General features: G+C 36.9%; 1 protein-coding gene across 1 annotated transcript; it reads left to right on the top strand.

Annotated features, from left to right (window-relative positions):
- The first annotated feature begins 1,036 nt into the window (after positions 1 to 1,036).
- Positions 1,037 to 14,268, top strand: pbk (PDZ binding kinase). The gene is made up of 7 exons (XM_034200173.1): positions 1,037 to 1,150; positions 2,847 to 3,005; positions 8,668 to 8,807; positions 9,955 to 10,124; positions 10,314 to 10,443; positions 12,461 to 12,664; positions 13,623 to 14,268. The coding sequence occupies exons 2-7, from the start codon at positions 2,848 to 2,850 to the stop codon at positions 13,853 to 13,855; spliced, it is 1,035 nt and encodes a 344-aa protein (XP_034056064.1). The 5' UTR covers positions 1,037 to 1,150; position 2,847; the 3' UTR covers positions 13,856 to 14,268.
- The last annotated feature ends 1,945 nt before the right edge of the window (positions 14,269 to 16,213 follow it).

Genomic DNA, 16,213 nt, shown 5'->3' on the forward strand with positions numbered 1-16,213 from the left:
TCATATCCCTCCAGGGTAACCAGGATTGGGGTGAAAGTAAGAGTTGCAGTCTTTCTATCAGCGTCCAGTTGTCATAGGACTACATTCCTGCTTCTCTTCCTCATAATGAAGTGGTTATCCCTCCTCACAATGAGAGGAGCGAGATGGGAACATAGCAGCATGTGAAGGAGATGAAACAATAATGGGATCATGAGAGTCAAGGTCAACCTCAAGTGAGTGAAATTCTTTCAGACAAACCCTGACATTACATGGAGAACAGACACATGCTGTGATGAGGATTAAACAAAGTACTGTACTATACTGTATACATTCCCAACAAATTGTATGTGGAAGAAAACGATGAGTATGTCGAACATATCATGCAAGAGTCATAGTAAAGTTTGTCAAGATATAATGTGAAATGTCTTATCATAGTGTGTCAACGAATATGTCAAAGGTTTAGAAAAAAAGGTATGTATCGTGAAAAAGTCATAGTATAGTATTTCAAAAAAATTATCATGACATTTTACCGTAAATAATATCCCAAAAGATCAACGTATAGTATGCCGAAACATATTAATAAAAAATAATAGTATACAATGTTGAAAATATCATACAACAAGTCATATTATAGTATGTCCAAAATATTACACATAGGTATACTATAGACTGTGTAATAAGTTACAAATATATATAAAAGGCCATTGTTTAATACGATTGAAGCTCCTATCAGAGTATGTAAAACATCATGTGAAACAAAAGTCCAATGACATTATGTCTAAACATTTTTTTAAAGAAAGTCATCATAGCATAGTGTTGGAAAAAGTCATGGTTGAACAAATATGAAAAGACATACCATCTTATGTCGTGGCTGACCTCTATTGGTGAAATAATGTATTACAATGGTAACTGCTTTCAGTATTATGTTGAAATACTTTTAATCAAACACTTCATCATCACAGTACTACATATTATAAACCCCTCTAAACTCTCTAAAAATAACAGGCATGGAGATTAGCTACTGTCTTTATACCCAGACACAAACGACATGCGTTCAGTTTGTCCCTCTGTGGCCTCCGTACAGCCCGCTGAGACGGAAGCATTGTTTTGAATGTTCGGCGCGTTTTGAGTTTGTGCAGCAGATTTGTTGAGACAGTGAAAGTAAACGCAGGTAATGTAACATTTATCCATTAAAGTATTACGTTAACTGACCCAAAACAGTATAATGGTTTAATTAATTGGTCTGCCACCATATTAAAACCAAAGCTAACATTGCCGTTGCAGTACATTCGCCATGTTTCGTTGCTATAGTTTTTGTTGTTAGCTAAATGTTTACACAATACTGCTGCATGGTCTATTAACAAGTTATCTATCAATTCATGTCACTTTACAGTACATTACCAGTTGTGCAGATATCGTAATGCCTTTTCTTTTTATGGAGCCACAATTATGTCGTTGTGAATTAACGTAACATGTTTTAAACGTTATGTCAGTTATGCCAGCCTCCATTCACAATGTAGTTATTTATAGCCTTTGTATGTATTCTTACTAAAGATAACCTTATACACAGTAAGTTCAACACAAGACAGTTTAGATTTTAATTTGGCTTATATTACATGCATCAAAACACAACTTATATACAGTTTAAACAAGACATGTCAAATAGTAAGTCTAACAATGAACCAGATTAGCTTTAACTAGATAGTGTTTCTCAGGATAGTTACAAATTATCTGTATGGGTCATTTGCTCTTCTCCCATTCACTATTTTGTTATTCATTGCATGTTATGTAGTCTTACTAAATATGAGACAGTTCAGATATTAATTTGGCTTGTATCACATGCATCAAAACATAATTATATACAGTATTATTATATATATATATATATATATATATATATATATATATATATATAGTTTAAGCAAGACCATTGGTGTGTAAAGTAACTAAGTAAATGTACTCAAGTTATGTATTTAAAGGTCCCATGTCATGCTTTTCCGGTTATCACCCGTCCCCTTGTGTGTTATGAAGGTTTTTCTGCATGTAAACGGTCTGCAGAGTCACAAACCCTCAAAGTACACCCTGTAGCGAGTAAAACTCTAACACAGAGAAGACCTGTCTATGCTGCCCCAGAACGCCTCGTTGGACATTTCTCTTTTTCTTCCTGGGTACAGTGACCTGCCCATACCCAAATGAACCCATTGGTCCAAATGGACCAATCCCCGGAGCCGTTACATTTGGACCAATCCGTGGACTTCCTCACACACACACACTCAATCTTTTCTCAGCTGCAGCTCCGCCGATTTCTCCTCCCTGAGATGGCAGGACGCGGCGAGGCTGTGAGTCGGTGTGTGTGAGCACACACACAAACTCCCAGCCAGGCTGCGGGTGTGTGTGTTACTTTACAGATGTGGATGAATGATGTGAAGTCTGAAGTCTTAAGTCTTAAATCAGACTTTAGTTCCACCTGGAGTAAATTCACAAGCTACCCTGCAGTATACAAACTAGCTGCACCTTTACCAGCTTTGAGAACACTTTCATGATCAATCATTATAAAACATATCATATATATTATTCTGAAATGGACCAATCTGCACAATGACTACTTTTACTGTCGCTACTTTAAGTATATTTTGATGCCAACACTTTGACTTGTAACAGAGTATTCCTACACTCTGGTACTTCTATTCTTACTTAAGTACTTTTCCAGACTGAACAAGACATGTGAAAGTATCTTTACAAGTCTAAACCTTAACTAGATAGTGTTTCTCAGGATAGGTACATTTAATCTGTTTGGATCGTTTGCTCCTATCCCCATATGTATGTTCCCCTGTGATTTCTTACGTTGTTTGTTTTTCCTATCACAGAATGGCCTCCAAATGTATCAATGAGAGTGCGATGAAGACTCCTACAAACGTCCGAGTGAAGAAGTTTGTGAACGGGGGGACCCCCATCACCATCCCGGCCTCACCCTTCATGAAGAAGCTCGGCTGTGGGACTGGGGTCAACGTTTACCTCATGGACAGGTTTGTAGTTTCCTCTGTTTGATAAAAAACAAATGTGTCTGATATATCAACACCGGAAAAACAAGACATGCAAATTATATGAGCAGTTTCTGTATTGAATAGTCACATATCTTCAGAGGTGGGAAGTAGTGGAGTACAAATACTTCGTTACTGTACTTAAGTACATTTTTCTGGTATCTTTACTCCACTACTTATTTTTCTGACGACTTTTTACTTTTACTTCTTACATGTTGAACACAAATACCTGTACTTTCTACTTCTTACATGTTGAACCCAAATACCTGTACTTTCTACTTCTTACATGTTGAACACAAATACCTGTACTTTCTACTTCTTACATGTTGAACCCAAATACCTGTACTTTCTACTTCTTACATGTTGAACTCAAATACCTGTACTTTCTACTTCTTACATGTTGAACTCAAATACCTGTACTTTCTACTTCTTACATGTTGAACTCAAATACCTGTACTTTCTACTTCTTACACATTGAACACAAATACCTGTACTTTCTACTTCTTACATGTTGAACACAAATACCTGTACTTTCTACTTCTTACATGTTGAACACAAATACCTGTACTTTCTACTTCTTACATGTTGAACACAAATACCTGTACTTTGTACTTCTTACATGTTGAACCCAAATACCTGTACTTTCTACTTCTTACATGTTGAACCCAAATACCTGTACTTTCTACTTCTTACATGTTGAACACAAATACCTGTACTTTCTACTTCTTACATGTTGAACCCAAATACCTGTACTTTCTACTTCTTACATGTTGAACTCAAATACCTGTACTTTCTACTTCTTACATGTTGAACTCAAATACCTGTACTTTCTACTTCTTACATGTTGAACTCAAATACCTGTACTTTCTACTTCTTACACATTGAACACAAATACCTGTACTTTCTACTTCTTACATGTTGAACACAAATACCTGTACTTTCTACTTCTTACATGTTGAACACAAATACCTGTACTTTCTACTTCTTACATGTTGAACACAAATACCTGTACTTGTACTTCTTACATGTTGAACCCAAATACCTGTACTTTTCTACTTCTTACATGTTGAACCCAAATACCTGTACTTTCTACTTCTTACATGTTGAACACAAATACCTGTACTTTCTACTTCTACATGTTGAACCCAAATACCTGTACTTTCTACTTCTTACATGTTGAACTCAAATACCTGTACTTTCTACTTCTTACATGTTGAACTCAAATACCTGTACGTTCTACTTCTTACATGTTGAACTCAAATACCTGTACTTTCTACTTCTTACACATTGAACACAAATACCTGTACTTTCTACTTCTTACATGTTGAACACAAATACCTGTACTTTCTACTTCTTACATGTTGAACACAAATACCTGTACTTTCTACTTCTTACATGTTGAACACAAATACCTTACTTTCTACTTCTTACATGTTGAACACAAATACCTGTACTTTGTACTTTTTACATGTTGAACCAAAATACCTGTACTTTCTACTTCTTACATGTTGAACACAAATACCTGTACTTTCTACTTCTTACATGTTGAACACAAATACCTGTACTTTCTACTTCTTACATGTTGAACTCAAATACCTGTACTTTCTACTTCTTACATGTTGAACACAAATACCTGTACTTTCTACTTCTTACATGTTGAACCCAAATACCTGTACTTTCTACTTCTTACATGTTGAACTCAAATACCTGTACTTTCTACTTCTTACATGTTGAACTCAAATACCTGTACTTTCTACTTCTTACATGTTGAACTCAAATACCTGTACTTTCTACTTCTTACACATTGAACACAAATACCTGTACTTTCTACTTCTTACATGTTGAACACAAATACCTGTACTTCTACTTCTTACATGTTGAACACAAATACCTGTACTTTCTACTTCTTACATGTTGAACACAAATACCTGTACTTTCTACTTCTTACATGTTGAACACAAATACCTGTACTTTCTACTTCTTACATGTTGAACACAAATACCTGTACTTTGTACTTCTTACATGTTGAACCCAAATACCTGTACTTTCTACTTCTTACATGTTGAACCCAAATACCTGTACTTTCTACTTCTTACATGTTGAACACAAATACCTGTACTTTCTACTTCTTACATGTTGAACCCAAATACCTGTACTTTCTACTTCTTACATGTTGAACTCAAATACCTGTACTTTCTACTTCTTACATGTTGAACTCAAATACCTGTACTTTCTACTTCTTACATGTTGAACTCAAATACCTGTACTTTCTACTTCTTACACATTGAACACAAATACCTGTACTTTCTACTTCTTACATGTTGAACACAAATACCTGTACTTTCTACTTCTTACATGTTGAACACAAATACCTGTACTTTCTACTTCTTACATGTTGAACACAAATACCTGTACTTTGTACTTCTTACATGTTGAACCCAAATACCTGTACTTTCTACTTCTTACATGTTTGAACCCAAAATACCTGTACTTTCTACTTCTTACATGTTGAACACAAATACCTGTACTTTCTACTTCTTACATGTTGAACCCCAATACCTGTACTTTCTACTTCTTACATGTTGAACTCAAATACCTGTACTTTCTACTTCTTACATGTTGAACTCAAATACCTGTACTTTCTACTTCTTACATGTTGAAACCTACAAATACCTGTACTTTCTACTTCTTTACACATTGAACACAAATACCTGTACTTTCTACTTCTTCATGTGAACACAAATACCTGTACTTTCTACTTCTTACATGTTGAACACAAATACCTGTACTTTGTACTTTTGTACATGTTGAACCAATACCTGTACTTTCTACTTCTTACATGTTGAACACAATACCTGTACTTTCTACTTTCCTTACATGTTGAACACAAATACCTGTACTTTCTACTTCTTACATGTTGAACTCAAATACCTGTACTTTCTACTTCTTACATGTTGAACACAAATACCTGTACTTTCTACTTCTTACATGTTGAACCCAAATACCTGTACTTTCTACTTCTTACATGTTGAACTCAAATACCTGTACTTCTACTTCTTACATGTTGAACTCAAATACCTGTACTTTCTACTTCTTACATGTTGAACTCAAATACCTGTACTTTCTACTTCTTACACATTGAACACAAATACCTGTACTTTCTACTTCTTACATGTTGAACACAAATACCTGTACTTTCTACTTCTTACATGTTGAACACAAATACCTGTACTTTCTACTTCTTACATGTTGAACACAAATACCTGTACTTTCTACTTCTTACATGTTGAACACAAATACCTGTACTTTGTACTTTTTACATGTTGAACCAAAATACCTGTACTTTCTACTTCTTACATGTTGAACACAAATACCTGTACTTTCTACTTCTTACATGTTGAACACAAATACCTGTACTTTCTACTTCTTACATGTTGAACTCAAATACCTGTACTTTCTACTTCTTACATGTTGAACACAAATACCTGTACTTCTACTTCTTACATGTTGAACACAATACCTGTACTTTCTACTTCTACATGTTGAACTCAAATACCTGTACTTTCTACTTCTTACATGTTGAACCCAAATACCTGTACTTTCTACTTCTTACATGTTGAACTCAAATACCTGTACTTTCTACTTCTTACATGTTGAACCCAAATACCTGTACTTTCTACTTCTTACATGTTGAACTCAAATACCTGTACTTTCTACTTCTTACATGTTGAACACAAATACCTGTACTTTCTACTTCTTACATGTTGAACACAAATACCTGTACTTTCTACTTCTTACATGTTGAACTCAAATACCTGTACTTCTACTTCTTACATGTTGAACCCAAATACCTGTACTTTCTACTTCTTACATGTTGAACTCAAATACCTGTACTTTCTACTTCTTACATGTTGAACCCAAATACCTGTACTTTCTACTTCTTACATGTTGAACCCAAATACCTGTACTTTCTACTTCTTACATGTTGAACTCAAATACCTGTACTTTCTACTTCTTACATGTTGGAACTCAAATAACCTGTACTTTCTACTTCTTACATGTTGAAACCCAAATACCTGTACTTTCTACTTCTTACATGTTGAACCCAAATACCTGTACTTTCTACTTCTTACATGTTGAACACAAATACCTGTACTTTCTACTTCTTACATGTTGAACACAAATACCTGTACTTTCTACTTCTTACATGTTGAACCCAAATACCTGTACTTTCTACTTCTTACATGTTGAACACAAATACCTGTACTTTCTACTTCTTACATGTTGAACCCAAATACCTGTACTTTCTACTTCTTACATTTTGAACCCAAATACCTGTACTTTCTACTTCTTACATGTTGAACACAAATACCTGTACTTTCTACTTCTTACATGTTGAACACAAATACCTGTACTTTCTACTTCTTACATGTTGAACCCAAATACCTGTACTTTCTACTTCTCACATGTTGAACACAAATACCTGTACTTTCTACTTCTTACATGTTGAACACAAATACCTGTACTTTCTACTTCTTACATGTTGAACCCAAATACCTGTACTTTCTACTTCTTACATGTTGAACTCAAATACCTGTACTTTCTACTTCTTACATGTTGAACACAAATACCTGTACTTTCTACTTCTTACATGTTGAACCCAAATACCTGTACTTTCTACTTCTTACATGTTGAACACAAATACCTGTACTTTCTACTTCTTACATGTTGAACTCAAATACCTGTACTTTCTACTTCTTACATGTTGAACACAAATACCTGTACTTTCTACTTCTTACATGTTGAACTCAAATACCTGTACTTTCTACTTCTCACATGTTGAACTCAAATACCTGTACTTTCTACTTCTTACATGTTGAACACAAATACCTGTACTTTCTACTTCTTACATGTTGAACACAAATACCTGTACTTTCTACTTCTCTCATGTTGAACTCAAATACCTGTACTTTCTACTTCTTACATGTTGAACACAAATACCTGTACTTTCTACTTCTTACATGTTGAACTCAAATACCTGTACTTTCTACTTCTTACATGTTGAACTCAAATACCTGTACTTTCTACTTCTTACATGTTGAACTCAAATACTTGTACTTTCTACTTCTCTCATTTTCCAAACAGCTGGTTCCTTTAGTCTGAATGTGTGTTTGGTGCGTGATCATTATTCTTTAGAGTCATTGCGTGCCTATTGATTTGAACACGATCCGTGTATCCATCATTTCCTGGTCTTCTCTAAAGAAGAGGGACCAATGGAAACGTTGTCATGTTGCCGTTGTTCAGCATGGAAACATTCATTAGCTAACAATGACATTATTGTTCTATTAATATAAAGGGAGGTCAGGTACTCTTTAAAACAGCTGCTAGTTATGGGTACTTTTTACTGAAGTACATTTCAAAGCCCATACTTCTTTTAGTCAGTACTTCTACTTTTACCAGAGTATTTTTCAACACAAGTATCTGTACTTCTACTTGAGTAAAGGATGTGTGTACTTTTGCCATCTCTGCATATCTTTCCAAAAGATGTCATGTGTCAACATTTCTGTCACCCTTTCCTTCTGCATATGAAATGTTTTCTCTCTGACCATAAATAATATCCATGTGTTGTTTATTCAATGAATCCTAGAATAGGAAAGCTGAACGCGTCTCCCTGGGCTGTGAAGAAGATCAACACCAAGTGTGCATCCAATCAGATGGCGGTGTATCAGAAGCGCCTGAGCGAGGAGGCGAAGGTCCTGAAGGAAATCAATCACCCCAACATCGTTGGTAAGACGTCACTGCAGGAAAATGATTCAGGAGAGAAAACATAGATTAATAACTTAATGCTTCTTTGGGTCTCTATCATCAATTACCTGAGTAATACACTGAAGAGACTTAAGGTACAAACTGCACAATTATTATTGATGATAAAGGTTTCACAATCTCTACTTCAAATGGACAGCGATAAAACTCCCATTTTCACAAAGGCCTGATGAGAAAAATAAGTAAATGCATCTTCAGCATTGATGTTTTTTTAATCTCAGCTCACTTTAATAGTGCTCATTAAAGATATTAAAGAAGAGAATCTAAAACACAAAACAATTCAAATATAGGGATAAAATGAACATGTATAAAGTTAAAATATATATTTGTGATGTGAATGAACTGTAATGTAAACCGGAAAGTAGAGGATGTACAGGTAATAAGAAGTAAAGCATGAATATACATTCTGGGATGTTATCAGGTAGTAATACAAAGTAGTACAAATGGAAAAGGAAAGGAGGTGAAGGGACAATATATAAGTAAACATGCTCTAGATCAGGGGTGTTAAACTCAAGGCCCGGGGGCCAAATCCGGCCCACGACTTCATTTCATGCGGCCCCACAAGAGCTGGCAAAGAATATCATATGTTTATTATACAGTTACATGCCGCTTTACAGAAGCACAATGCCCATAAACTACATGTCCCACAATGCATCTCAAATTAGACTTTTTTCTCGGAAATTGACTTTTTTAATGTCACTTGTTTTTTTGTTTTTTTTCTCCAGAAGTTGGCTTTTTTTAAAAATCATTTTGTGACATGCGCACTGAAAGAGACTTGCAATTGTTTGCCCTAGACTTCTGCTTTCAGACGTAGTTAATTATGAAGTTATTACCCTATCCGATAATAATCCAATGTAATATAATACATTATTTTATATTTATATATGTATATTTATATCGTCTTAAAGTTACAACCGGCCCTTTGAGTGCAACCATGATGCCGATGTGGCCCGTGATGAAATTGAGTTTGACCCCCCTGCTTTAGATTCAGGCTGTTTGGACAAATGCTTTAACTGTGCTGTCGGCTTTTCCATACTTACTTACTTTAATTTTCGAACCAAACACAACAATCTGGTGTTGATTATGTGTCCCTGTCATCCCAACATCGTAGGGTTTCGTGCCTTCACCGAGGCCAATGACGGATCAAAGTGTCTGGCGATGGAGTACGGAGGAGAGCAGTCGCTCAACGACCTGATCGAGACGAGGAAGGTGGATGGCCTCAAAGCTTTCCCTGCTGCCAACATCGAGAAAGTAGCGCTGCATGTTGCACGTGGCCTTCAGGTAAACCATGAAGTCACTTCCACCTACATCTTTCTCTGGTGTCTGTATACACTAGAAATGTCAATATTAGTTTATTGTTTATGTCAGCTGCTCTTCCCATTTGAACCCCTTTGAAATCTGAAGTTATAGTGTCGAGGAGTGTAATCGAGCAGGTAATAGAAGTTCTTATTCTTTCCTTTCTCTCCCTAGTATCTGCACAATGAGAAGAAGCTGCTGCATGGCGACATGAAGTCCTGTAACGTCGTCATCAAGGGCGACTTTGAGACGGTGAAGATCTGCGATGTCGGTGTGTCTCTGCAGCTCGACGAGAACATGAGAGGTATCGTGAGAGTTCATGTCAGTGAAGAAGATACAAATCAACGCGGTAGCTTTAATGTGAAAATGCAGCCTTGTATACTCAAAAATAACAAACTGTGTTCCCCAGCTCCTCAATATATTAAGAATTAAAAAAAATAGTAGGTCAGTATCAGAAACTTTGTATACAACAGGGAAAATATAGCACATTTTCCTAAATTATTATTTATAGCAATCATTTGGACAAACCTTTTAAAATTGTAAAGAGTCATTCCTTTGTTGTTCAACCTTGAAGCAATTATCTCAAGGTTTTCAAGTGATAACAGTTTTGGAAATTGAGCGATAACAAAGCAGCCACACTCTTGCAACGTACAACCAAGTGTTTTTAGTCAATATGCTCAGACCGTTCAAAGGCCACTACACGTCTCTGACATCATTATGTAAAGACTGAGAAAGAAAAACAATGATTTACCTTTTAGCTAAATCCAGTCTGTTTGTAATTACATTTTTGTGTGCGCTCAGTTATTTCAAAGATTGTGCATCCCTTCCACATTGTTGCATTCAGCTTAGGGCTGCTCGATTATGGCAAAAATCATAATCTCGATTATTTGAGTCAATAATTGTAATTGCGATTATTAAATGTAATTATTCATTGACTTTGAAAACATCCATTTATTGGAGAGAAAGAAAATGTGAACAGTATGTTTTTAACAGTTGATTACCCTGAACTTTAAGTATAATTCAACTGAAAAACCAAAAATATATATATTTAAAAAAGTAATAATAATAAAAAAATAATCGTTTTATTTCGATTACATTGTTTTCGTAATCGTTGTAGGCCATAATCGTAATCGCGATTAAAATACGATTAATTAAGCAGCCCTAATTCAGCTTCATATTTAACCATGACATTAAAGTCATTTAGATATCACTAAACACATCCCTGTACTCCATCACATCAAACAAGACAAGTGATTAAAAAAAAATGGGTTTGCATGATTTTATCATCATGGATTAAAGCACAGAATTGGCAGAAAACATATGAGAGGAAACAACTGTTCAATGTAATGTTTGTGTTCCCTTCTTTACTCTCTTTACATCTTCATCTGCCAGTGGGTGTGTCCTCTATTATTGAGCATAACGTAAGCTAACTGGAAACTTCTGGATCTCTGCTTTGTTATTTAAACTGTAAAACGTCCGCGAAGAACAAGAGCTCTGTGTCTTTACAGAAAAATGTAATACGATATTAATTTAATGGTCAGATTCAGCTCTGTGTTTACTGCAGTGTTTCCGCCAGACCAGGACTGAGAGGACGTCCACCCCGCTCTCGGGGGGGGGGGTGGGGGGTGACGTCACGTGATTTGAGTTTTGAATTGAGCCGTCCCTTATAGATACTATCTCTTAACGTCTGCACACACACCATTTTGAATTGCGCCGTCCCTTATCCTATCTCTTAACGTCTCCCTGCCGACAGGGACACCCCTCCTGGCATGGTCCTTGGAAGATGCGGTGGTGTTTTGTTTTTTTTCTTCACAGGAACGCGCTTTGCTGGCGGCGAAAAGAATCCCATCAGACTCCTTTGCCCCTCCAACAGAGCGATGTCCTTTTCCTTTTTCCGTTTCGTCATTTCAAGCGATAAAAACTCTCGTTCTTCTCAAAAAAATTGTTGGACGCCCTCGGCGCGAGTCAAATCACGGCAAGACGTCCCCCTGGCGGAAACGCTGATCGACTGGAGCACAAAGGATGCTTCAGTCTGACTTCATTGAATCTCCCATTAGATGGTAGCCGTTCATACTCTCTGTTCAGAACATGCTTTGGGTCCCAGATGATGTTGTTGGACAGCCTCTCAGGTTATTATGGTAAGCCGAGTCATAAAGTCTTTGACAGGGTCGACCAACAATCTTTGAGCAGATTGTTGACAGGTGGAGCAGATTTGATTTTAAAGCAGTTGACAAACACTTGTACCGGGTAGTATTGCAGTACTGTAGAATAGACAAAATGTCCAACCTGGTTTCATTAATAGTGTTTTCCCTTCTCCTCAGTGTCAGATCCGAAGGCGGAGTACATCGGCACCGAGCCGTGGACACCGAAGGAAGCTCTGGAGGGCGGAGAGATCACGGACAAGGCGGACATCTTTGCATACGGGCTGACGCTGTGGGAGATGATGTCGCTGGCCATGCCTCACCTGGAGATGCTGGAGGGTGAGGACGACGAAAAAGAAGTAGATGAGGAGGAGGAAGATGAAGGTGAGACAGACGCTCTGTGGCCTCAGGACGCATGACTTTCACACTTTGTCAACACAAATTCCTTCAGGAGCCACATTTTAGACTTGTTTTACTGAAATATTGTTGGTGTTCCCATGCATATTAGATACACATTTGTAGCTTATTGGAAACAAATACTTCATAGCTGTTATGTTTAGTGGTACAAATCTGTCGCGAGCTGAGCTGCAATTATATCTTCTTTATACTGTGACTTTATGTTTTTATTTTGCAACAATACTATGACTTTAAACTGCTTTTGTTATACAATGCTAGGTCATGTCATTAGTAGTTTCAGAACTTCCAGTCTCTAAAAGATCTTCAAATTATACACATTTTGGTTAAGGTTATCGAAAATTGGGAACGTCTGTGGATAAAAAGCTTCTTATGGTTGATTTTGTTTGACATTTTCCGCTACATTCTAATCTCTAACCTTCAAATGATACAGTCACATTTTGCTTAAAGGTGGGGTAGGTAATTCACTTCAGAAACACTTTGTTATATTCCATGGAATGCTCTTAACATCCCGATAGCAATGAATATATTAAATGCTTTGACAATAAATACATTAAAAAATGTCATCTGTGGAAGCCGTAGCGCTGTAAAAAGCACGACCAATCATCTGAGCCGGCCCGGCTAAAGTAACTGGATGGCCTACCTGCCTGTCAGCCTTCCATCTGTGCACAAACTTATCTCGTGCCCTCATTGGTCATGTGCGCGTTCGTGTGTGTTGGAGGAGGGGCTCTGTAAGGAAGTCTGAAGGAAGGGGCAGATTTCTTCTGGTTGTGTACTTTCGAATTCTAGCGCACTCGAGCTGGTTTCTCCATTCTTACCTAGCCTACCTTTAAGGTTATCCAAAATTGGAAACGTCTGTGGATAAAATGGTTGATTTTTTTGGACATTTTAGGCCGCTACATTCAGACCAGTTGCGTTTGTGTTTCAGACAAATCGATGGAGTTCAGTTTCGACGAGGACGCGTACTACGATAGGTTGGGCACGCGGCCGGCGGTGGACCTCGAGGCTCTCGGCAGCTCGTACCGGAGGATGGTGGAGCTCTTCTACCTGTGCACTGAGGAAAACCCCAAGAAAAGACCCTCAGCCACACGGATCCTCCAGGCTTTAGAGAGCAACGTCCCGCTGAATAAAAACCCCAGCGAGGTGATCGTCATCGACTAGATCTGCAAGTTAGTTATCTAGTTTAGGATCCAGACTATTATTTAAAGACTGGTTTAAGATGTGTTGCAAATTTCTCTTATTTACTATCCAGAAAATGTAAATGTTTCAGATCTGGACTAAATGTAGGAAAACACCAGGCGCTGAATGGTTGATTTTGGCGGGAATGAGCTTAGAAAAACAAATCTTTATACTGTCCACGCTTTCAGGAGCATCTATTTGTGTTGTCCTTTTCCATGTATTTCAACTTCGAGAGTGTAAATGTTTCTACTTACTGTTTGTCTTATGTGTTTGTTTCTGCACTTCTGTAAACATTCATGTCTCGATCAAACTCTTGAGCTATCCTGTGTTTTCTTCTTTGGATGTTGCGCTTATGTATTATCGTTCATAATACAATTAAAGAAATATAGAATGAAGTTGTTTTTGTATTATTTGAGCTAAGCTGCAATACTATGTGCTTGTATTTTAGGTGTTAAAATCATGCTTAGCAATTTATTTCAAATGGGAAGTATTAGGAACTCTAAAGAAAACAGTGGTTATTATTTGATGCTAAAACGAGATTATCTTATGAGGTTGTATGTTGTATGTTATATTCCAACCCAGTCTCACGGCATTTTGTGTTATAGTCACGAAAATTAATCTATTTATTCGTGTTCACCAACACCATTTCCCCATTTTTTTTCGTGTCACACAGAACGATTTTAAAAGCAATGTAAATAATAACAAATTTGAAGGAAAAAAATATGTCAAATACAGACGATTTTAGAAGCAATGTATTTCTATTGGTAGTATGTTTCGTGCCTGTACCAAATAATTAAAAAAATTCTTTTTTAAATACAGATTTCAGTATTCTGAGGCTCTGAGCCCCATTTATTTTCCTCGCAGACGGCAAAAAAAGTTCGACATTATACGATATAATAAAAACAATAATCGTGGCTTGATATTGAGTAAGAAAATGTTTTTATGAACCACACAGCTTCCGGTCTTCCAAGACCCGATTAGACAAAAGAGGTTTCTCAATACTCTAATTTCCCCTCCTCGACTCCTATCCTCGAGACTTAGTGCCGCGAACAGGAGATGCGAGCGGAGGACTGAGGAGGGGAACCTAGGAGAGAGGAGTGGAAGCAGCAGGCGGTTAGAGAAATTATAACTCCTCTCCTCTGAGCGGTCATTTTAAAGAGACGTCCATTAATGATGACAGCAGCACTCTGTCTGATGGACAGATGTGTTCATGACGACTTATATATTTACTTTTAATTCATTGACAGTGCGGTATAATGAGACAATAACAGGCTACAGATGCGGACATAGACACACACATATATATTATATAAATATACAATTTCAGAATCAAACAATTATGAGAGCACTCATAACGTAACACAATCAGAGACTGGATATACCCCGGTCCTCGATGTGCATTTAGAGATGTCCTTCAACATGGCGCGCTGAAATCCATTTCCGGGTCACTGCCGGAGGAGTGGAGGAGGGGAAATTAGAGTATTGAGAAACCTCTAAAAAGACGTGGTGCAGGCACGAAACACACTACCAATAGAAATACATTGCTTTTAAAATCGTTGTGACACGAAAAAAAGGGGAAAATCTTGTTAGTAAACACGAATCAATAGATTAAATGTATTTCGTGACTATAATACGAAATGCCGTGAGACTGGGTTGGTTATTCTAAAGACTTATAGTGTTCATGTTTGCAGTTAATATAAAGCTACAGCAGCTAGCTACCGTAGCACAAAGACTGGAACGAGCTAGATTTGTGTTTGTAGTCACACAGATACACTTTTTAAAAGGAAGAATTCTATAAAACAGATTTAAGAGAACTGTTAGTCAGGTTTAGTCAGGGTCAAGTCATTTCTTTTTTAAGACCCTTTCCATACATTTTAAGACCTCATCGCCACTTGGAGTTTTAACCGGTTACCTTGGCGACACACTTTACCTCACATTGACTATATACAGTATTGATTGTCCTTCCTCCTTATCTTCCAACAATTTGGACGCAGACTTGCATTTCCCCATAACGATGTTGTTTAACAACCGGCGTAAACAGACCTTCGCGCGATGTCCTGTTCAGATGACGTCAAACCCAACGGGATGCCATCAATAAACTACACAGAATCACACTACACACCTACGCAATGATTACATTCAGGCAGACTGTAGAATACAACCTCTTTGGACCATTTATATACTTATTGAAAACAAGCTACAACATGTAATACCTTGGAAAATGCCGTTTAATACTTTTTAATAGGCTTAATTTCCACTAAATTGATTTATCAACTTTTAATACTTTTGAATACCCCGCGGACACCCTGGTTAGTGTATAAAAACACGTTCAAGAAACAA

The sequence above is a fragment of the Gymnodraco acuticeps genome, unplaced genomic scaffold, assembly GCF_902827175.1.
Source record: "Gymnodraco acuticeps unplaced genomic scaffold, fGymAcu1.1, whole genome shotgun sequence".
In the NCBI taxonomy this organism is placed as follows: Eukaryota; Metazoa; Chordata; class Actinopteri; order Perciformes; family Bathydraconidae; genus Gymnodraco; species Gymnodraco acuticeps.